The sequence below is a fragment of the Megalops cyprinoides genome, chromosome 9 (genome assembly GCF_013368585.1).
Source record: "Megalops cyprinoides isolate fMegCyp1 chromosome 9, fMegCyp1.pri, whole genome shotgun sequence".
Taxonomy (NCBI): domain Eukaryota; kingdom Metazoa; phylum Chordata; class Actinopteri; order Elopiformes; family Megalopidae; genus Megalops; species Megalops cyprinoides.
The window spans coordinates 22488421-22496645 of record NC_050591.1 but is presented as its reverse complement, the minus strand read 5'-3'; the positions used below and the strand labels follow the sequence as shown (position 1 = coordinate 22496645).

General features: G+C 39.0%; 1 protein-coding gene across 1 annotated transcript in view; it reads left to right on the top strand.

Moving 5' to 3' along the window:
- The first annotated feature begins 7547 nt into the window (after nt 1-7547).
- ece2b (endothelin converting enzyme 2b) overlaps nt 7548-8225 on the top strand; it is a 34463-nt gene continuing 33785 nt past the window's right edge. Inside the window, exons 1-2 of the mRNA XM_036536124.1 lie at nt 7548-7684; nt 7795-7916. Coding sequence (XP_036392017.1) covers nt 7884-7916 — 33 coding nt within the window. The 5' untranslated portion in view covers nt 7548-7684; nt 7795-7883. The remainder of the gene's footprint in view (nt 7685-7794; nt 7917-8225) is intronic.

The window sequence follows — 8225 nt, the reverse complement described above, 5'->3', positions numbered from 1 at the left end:
ACCAAGTCTCTACTAAAACTGTTTAAATACTCTGCTTGTAAGAATTAATCCACATGAGAATAATTTTGCTCATGTGTAATAGGATACTCAAAGGATTGTAATGGTGCAGAAAAAAACTCATTTGAAATTGAAATGTGAATCTCCTATCTGACAGAATTTACCATAGCACCTAACACTTCAAACATATTGTGAAAGGTTGTGCAGTTTAAGTAAGCTCGTGGATACAAGTCCACATGACAGAAAAAAGAGGAATACAGTCTACTAATGAAAAATAGAACCTTCTTGAGTCTTAAGACAGAGTATGAAGAGCAAATGGAAAAAAAGCTAATGCAAACTGACAAAGTCCATATGACTGAGGATGTACTAGGACTAACTGGATAGGTCTGTGGCCAAACAGCGGCGGTACTACAACACTGTCGACTAAACAGCACCAAATATCACGGAAATACAGAGAAAAATTAACAAAATAAAAATGTATTATGTACAAATGTAAAAATGTATAATGTAAATGTAAAATGTATAACTATTGTACAATCAAATATATTCTGTTCCATCTTTGAAGAATTTAGCTAAGGGCAGTGTTCCATTTAAATGGAAAAAAAAATCACATTGTATCAGACATAAATACCCATTTTATCCATCCATTTGTCATTCTGCTTATAAGATTCGCAATGTATAAAAATGAAACTGTCCCGATGTGATTCTGATAAACGGAGGGCACTGCACCATAGCTGACTGTGCCCGTTATAAAATGAGAGAATGAATAATATGCTTGTGCTTGTATGGCAGGGCAATATTCAATATCAAACCATTAAACTGCATATTGCAGAGGCATGATTTATGCCTCATTGAAAGGTGAAAATTTCCTGGAACTTTGCCGGAGAATAAAGCATGCATCGACAACATACTGCACTTGTTCTGAAAATGCTATGAAAATTCTTTCGGGTCTTTCGGACTTTCTGGTCATACTTGCATGTCCCTCGGGCCTGTGCACACTAGCTCAGATCATTCGCTGCAATATAAACAAAAGACATGAGGTACCTGCCAACTGTGGGTGCTCATTTGCAGGCACACATTAATGCTGCTTGTTTGTTTGTTGTACAAAAATTCAGTTGTGGTGCACACTTGTGGTCTTGGCCCAACATGTGTGTGTGTGAATGGTGGCGTCCTTGTGTAAGGTTTTGTGTTGTTTTCTTGGATGCACTTTGTGCTTGATGTCTGCTGGGCATCAAAAATATAAATGTGATGCTAAATGTACTTGCATCTTGGCAACAGGCATATTGTTCTGAATCAGTTTAATAAAATAAACCAAAATGTCTCTTCACAAACTGCTGGATCAGACATGACATCAACTGTACATCCACTATTGTACATGTTATTGATATCCATGAAAGAGAATTTTATGGACTTCAGTAGCCCTGGTAAGAGTCCAGTGTGATTGGTTGAATATGTTTGACCAGGGGTTAGCAGAATCTGAAATTCTTTCATGCATGTTAATTAACACAACAGTTTATCAGTGTCAATTTAACGTTGATTAGTTTAACATAGACTATATTATTCTTGGTGAGGTTTGACTGTATATCATTTTATTGAGGTTTAACTACACATTGCAGTTGGTAAGGGATTACTTCAAATTACTGTTGGTGGATTACTGTTCATATCTATTGATGAGGTTTTATATAGATTACACTTTGTGAGGGATTACTTTAGAATATTGTTGGTGGATTACTGTATATTAAGAGACATTTTACTATAGACTACTGACAAGAGTTTTTAAAGATTTATCATGTTCTACTCGTTGTGTATGTGTTAATATTTCTGTTCATTTCAAATCTGTAGCCACATATCTAACAGCCTTAAAGACATAACCACTTAGAAAATGGATATATAAGTGTAGGCCTACAATCTGCACTATAATAATAGCTATTTCATTTAAAGAGATATTTTTCTTCTGAGAGAACTAGGTGATGAAAATGATATAAAAAAGAGTCACCTGGATATTAAGGGAAGCCCTTGAAGAAAGCAAGTTGCAGTGCTCTCCCCTGCAATTCCATTTTTTAAAGTAGCGTTTGTGCAAACATAATATTCTCTTATAATGTAGCTTATTCCTCTTATTAAGATATAAATACATTCTCGAACATCAGTAGTGACTTAGAAAAATTTAAGTTATTTGTGAGAAGAATATCTGAAGCACTCGAAAGATTATTGCCACCAAGTTTCCTTGCCAAATTTGGTGGAACTAATATGTCTTTGATTATTTTTCAGTTTTTACAGCATCAATTACATGCATAAAACTGTCAGCACCCTAAGAAACCCATTACAATCATTGGCTTCTATTTCTTACACTAGTTAAAAACACAGCAGAAATAGGCCTATACATTTCCCTGAAGTCCACAAGAAGGCACATTGTACAATTATCTGTATTGTATGTGGACCGACTGATGTGGTGGGCTCAGTGGGTAGGTTATAAGTGAATCTGTGCTGAATCTATCCAGCATTTATTGAAAAACACTAATATCTGTAGATGAGTTCATTGCGCGCAAGACATTGCACAGTATATTCAAGAGGTCATGTGACAAAGAGGCGAAAATGTAAACTAACTTCGCTAGTCGCTACTTGTGGATTATAGTAATCGGTATGCGTATATTTTTGCGGTGAAAAACACATAGCAGTCTGATACTTGGCTTGCTTGGTACTTGGCAATTTAGTTCTTGAAAGCTGGGATTGCAAATTACTCACGTCCCTCAGGAAATGCACGGCTGTTGCTCAAGCTTGACTCGCGACCAGAGTAATTTCAAACAATTGTTACCATTCTATTTAGCATTAAGAGCTGAATAGTAACGAAACGATACAGTAGGCCTACTTGTTGCGCCTGTGTTGCTTTATATTTATACATTGTGGCTGAGAGAGAAGGAAGAGGGTGATACGAGCGTAAAACCCATTACTTGACACTGTGGGAAGGAGTTCTAACGGATTTGCCGAAACTATGAGTACTAAGACTGTATACTTCTCCTGGCCACTAGAGTGAGCCAAAGCACTGTTGGCCCGCATATGTGAAAGTGAAAAAACGTTCTTCAATAATATACAGTATATTCATAAATTAATTATTTCAATACATTTAAATATTTATCAGCATATTTACAAATATGTCGACATCTAATTTACATTTGACACGTTCATTTATAAAATAATGAGAATGAGAAGGAATGCAAAATTCTGGCTTGTCCCAGAAGCCCAAATGAGAAAATATTGATTATAAATCAGTCCACCCATTTTGCATACCTGCTGTTTTTGTTGTCCTTGTTTTTTTAATGTGTTCTGAACTAACAGCTCTTTTTATCTTGTACTGTTTAGAAATGCTACATACATGAATTAGAACCTTAAAGTGGGAAATATTGAAAAAGGTAATATTGGTGGAATCAGAATTGATGTTCTAGCAGAAGTTGAGAGCTGGAAAGAAACCTGGGTGCTTTGAATCAAAACCACAGGGTGTTTTTGTCACATTATGAGCTGAAAAGCTCACGCTGGCCTAGTAAACCACACAAAGTACAGCTCTGTTACTCTAAATGAAGAAAAAAGTAGGTAAATAGATGAATAAATGATGTTTGAGTGGAAAGCCATTATATATTCAGCGTTGCTGCGGTTTTTGGTGAAAATGTCCTGGGTTGAGCCTTGAGTTTTGTGTTTAATAATAGATTTCGCAAAGCCCTGGGAACTGAATAATTGACAGCATCTTGATAGTGATTTTGAGGGTCTTGCAGGGCTGCAACTTTGGTTTTTTTCTTCTCCAAGATTAAAAAAAGAAAAACAGGCAAGGCAGTCTTAACTACAGAGCCCAAAAACTTCACAACAATCAGTGATTAACTGCAGAGCCACACAAGTGAGCAAAGACTGGTAATTAGTAACAGAGAACCAACACTTATATGAAGAGCTTCAGACTTCAAGAAAGTGCCTCAGAATATAGGCCAGACTTTACTCAGCCCTTCAATCTATTACACCAGGAGAATTCTACCTTAATTGAACTGATGCACTGTTGTTTTACTATGTCACACATTCACCAGGATGAAGCATTAAGCACTTCTGCAGAAGGCTTCCTAATTTCCTAGGGGTATGAAAGGAGGTAACATATGCAGGATTTTCTTTGGGAGCATGTAGTACCACAGTTAAGGTGAGCCGGACCAAGCTCAATGAAGATTGCTGGCAAATGGTCACTGACCCACATGCATTGGGACATGGTTATGAAATTATTCACAAAAAGCTGAATCTACCACATTCCACTGTAGTTATTATGTAGTTAGTATGCATTAAGAAATTTAAGGCTACCGGTAAAGTGGCAAGGCTGTCAGCAAGGGGACACAAGTCAATAATGCCGCCATAGGCTGTGAAGCAAGTAGTTCAAGAGGGAATTGTAAATCCAACAGCAACAGCTGGACAGTGACAAAAATGGCACTTTCAGGATACAGAATGTGAAAATTCTACATCATCTGAATAAATGTGGTCTTCATGGCCAGGTTGCAAGGAAAAAGCCTCCTCTGAAGTCAAACCACAAAAAGATGTGACGTGAATTTGCTGGAATACATCTGAATGGTGCTTGGAAGCATGTTTCATGGTCCCATGACATGAGAACTGTGCTATTTTGTCATTGTCATTGTGTTTGATGAATCCTCTGTTGAGAAAAGATCCGTGCACATTTTGAAATATGCTGGGTTCCCCAGCCTCATACCTGGTTCCCTCTGTCAAAGGGCTCATGCTTGGATGAAAATGGACATTGCAGCATAACACCGATCCAAAGAATAAATCCAAATCTACAAAGACATGCTTAACACAGTACAAAATGAATGTCCTCAACTGGTCATCTTGATTTCCAGACCTTAGTCTAATCTAGCATTTATGGTCTGAATCCAAGAAAGTAGTTCATAAACAAAATCCAAAAGATCTGAATGACCTAGACCAATTCTGGGTGGAGAAATGGTTGAAAATATCCTCTCAGAAACATTTTAACCTCATAAAACACAACAGAAAGCCTTTTGGCTGTGTAGTTACAAAATACTAACTATAGGGGTATGAATAAATGTGACCCTTTTCTGTACATTGCTATTAAAAGCATAACATTTGCTTTTATTTTTTTTTTCAGTTATATCATCTTTTCTGTTGCCGTTTAATGATGAATAGATAAAGATTAATCTTCTTTTCATCTTTTCACTCATGCACTGAACATGGACAGCATGCACTATGATCACCAGTCCTCTTGTTTTCTGAGAAACAAGTACAGAGCAGAAATAAGCTGGAAATTCACTCTCAGCCAATAACCATCACAGTTATGCCTTTGGTGCAAATAAAGATCAATCAATTGGTATATCCCCTCCCCCATCAAACACCGCCCAACCCTCCCTCCCTCTTCCTCTCCTTTCTCTGGAGATACTCTGGCCTCTGCTGAAGACAGTTGCTATGGCAATACTATGACAACGCCTCAGCTCATCTCCGTTGTGATGCCATGACCAACCCCGAACATAAAATTCAAACATTATCGCTGGGAGGTGTCCGTGTGTGTGTGTCCGTGTGTGTATGTGTGTCTGTGTGTGCTTGCGTGCTTGACAGTGCCTACCTAAAGGCCTTGAGGGTGCACAAATTGTCTTCCTGTTTGTTTCACCACATGGAGAAAATCCAGAGCCCATGCCTCTAATGAAGTGAACTTAAATCATAGAAGAATACATTTATAGTGACATCTCACACAACACGGCCTCCAGGCCCACACTAAGACAGAACCCAACCTACATGTACACAGTTTGTTTCACACACGCGCAGAAATACACACACACATACAACACCTTCTGCCAGTGTTACATAAGCAGTGTGCAGAAAACCCTCTGAGCTCTCACATGCAAACGAACAGAATTGCACACACACGCACACAAATACACATACACCTTCCACAGTATTCTGTAAGCATTATGATTACAGTTTTCTGAGGTATGTCACACATGCAAATCCCAAGGTAAAACTGCGGAGGTTTTGCACTGATGCAGGATGTAAAAAAAAGAAACTCCAGAGCCACACTCAAGGTGAGCATTGTGTGTGTGTGTAACATATATGCATTGTCTGTGCATGTGCAGATCTGTAGCATTCTTTGAGTATGTGCAGTTCTGTAGTGTTGTCTGAGTATGTACAGTTTGGTAGAGTGTGTTTTTGTAGTTTTGCCTGAGTGAGTGTTGTGCTGTTTGAGAATGCACAGTTCTTTTCTGTTGTCTGAGCATGTGAATGATATAATGTAATGTAATATACTGTACTGTTTTCTGAGCATGTTCAGTTCTGTAATGTATGGCTCTATAGTAATGTCTCTGTTGCATTTTGTAACAAAAAGCAGCGTATCTGAGTGTGTGCAAAGAGGTGCTCGCAGCTTTTAAATGCTTATCGCTCTGCTGTCCTTGTATCTCACAGGGAAGAAAAAGGAATTAAAAAAAAAAAACTCAGTGTTGCAGAGTCAACAGTGGGGCCTTGGCATTTGATCAGAGAGTGAATTGAGGTGTTTAGAAATCTGGACTGTATGCAAGTCCAAGTGCTGTGTGGTGCTGTGCTGCATATGTGTCACACACCCTTTCTACTCTATTGCCATCGCCATGACAGTCATCAGGACTTTTTACCAATGGTATCCAAAAGTTACTGATTCTGACGATTAGTGAGTCTATGTGGTGATTCCTGGACTAATTGGTATGTCATGTCTTGATTTAAAGCCAATCAGAGAGCCTTTGTGTTTTGGTTCAGAGCCAATCAGTGAGTCTATGTTTTGGTCGAGGGCCAATAAAGCACTCTGCAGCAGCTGCTGGCCACTCTGGAGGTTCGATTGATGAAGAGGGCGGTGGGGACAACACTGCAGAGAGATTAAAGTGAGGGTCCACACGTACATACACAACATACCACATTCACAGATATACACACACACACACACACACACACACACACACACAAATATACTTTCTCAGATGCCTGTTTGTGTGCACACAAGCTCACACAAACCTCTGCCTCTCTCACACACACACTGATGCACACGTGCATACACACGCTGTCTCTGTTGCGTAATAAATATACACAATCCATTAATAGGTCTTAAATTAAAAAAAAATAAATAAAAAAGGGAAAAATGGATCTGCATCAAAACGCAACACATCTGATCATAATAAGCCAGCAAGTTAGCAGAAACCAGTGCAACCATTTTCTTTTGAGTTAGTTGCTTTGGTATATAGTCACATTTGCATATTGCTCATGTTCTGCAAAACACCTCTACTCTTTGCTGAACTCCGGGTATCTCAGAGCTGCCTCACACAGTTTAGAAACAGAGAATGGTTTGAGATAATGACCTGTTGATTTTACATTTGACTTTCTAGTGATATAGCTTTGGTAATATAGGGAAATATGTCATGCCAATAAATCATTTGAAATTGAATCAGACGGAGGAGGGGGGAGGGAGAGACTGAGAAAAAGAGATAGAGAGAGAGAGAGAGAGAGAGAGAGAGAGCAAACTGATTGTAATCTCCTGCAGTCGTGCTTGTGCTTCTGTGCTGCCACATAGACGCTAAGAGAGGGGAAAGCACGCACACGGCAGAAAGAGGGGTGTCTTGGCAATGGAAAATCCATTATTATGATCACATTAGCTAGTTACTAAGAACATTGGATATACTGATATTAGGTAACTGGGAGCTCGACATAAACTCGCACGCACGCACGTTAAACCAATTTGAAGCAAGTGCGAAAACACAGAATGAATAACAACCAGGGTGATTTTGTCTCTTTCCACAGGACATGAACGGGATGGCATCGCGATCCAACCAGTGGAATCTCGAGCAGAGATAGAGAGTGCCTCGCTCGTGTTCGCAGCCTTCTGCACGATGAGCGTAGCTCTGCAAGATCTGCGGAACAATGTAAGTGGTGACGATGTTTGTTTTTCCCACGTCATTTTGTCGTATCTGTCTTGTTGTTGATCACTGAAACAACTGCAGTGAATGTTATGAGTGTAGCGTAATACTACACGGCAACCCTTCGATTTTTTGTTTGTTGTTGTCACTCTCTGATGTTTGGCATTACACGATGCTTACATGATGCTTAAAGATGTAGCCAGTTAGCTAGCAGAGCAGATAGAGTTTTTATTAGTGTACGTTTCGGAACGAGTAGCGTGTTCGATAGTTCTCCTTTCCATTCACACATACAGAGGTCTCACAAGTAGCGATGTT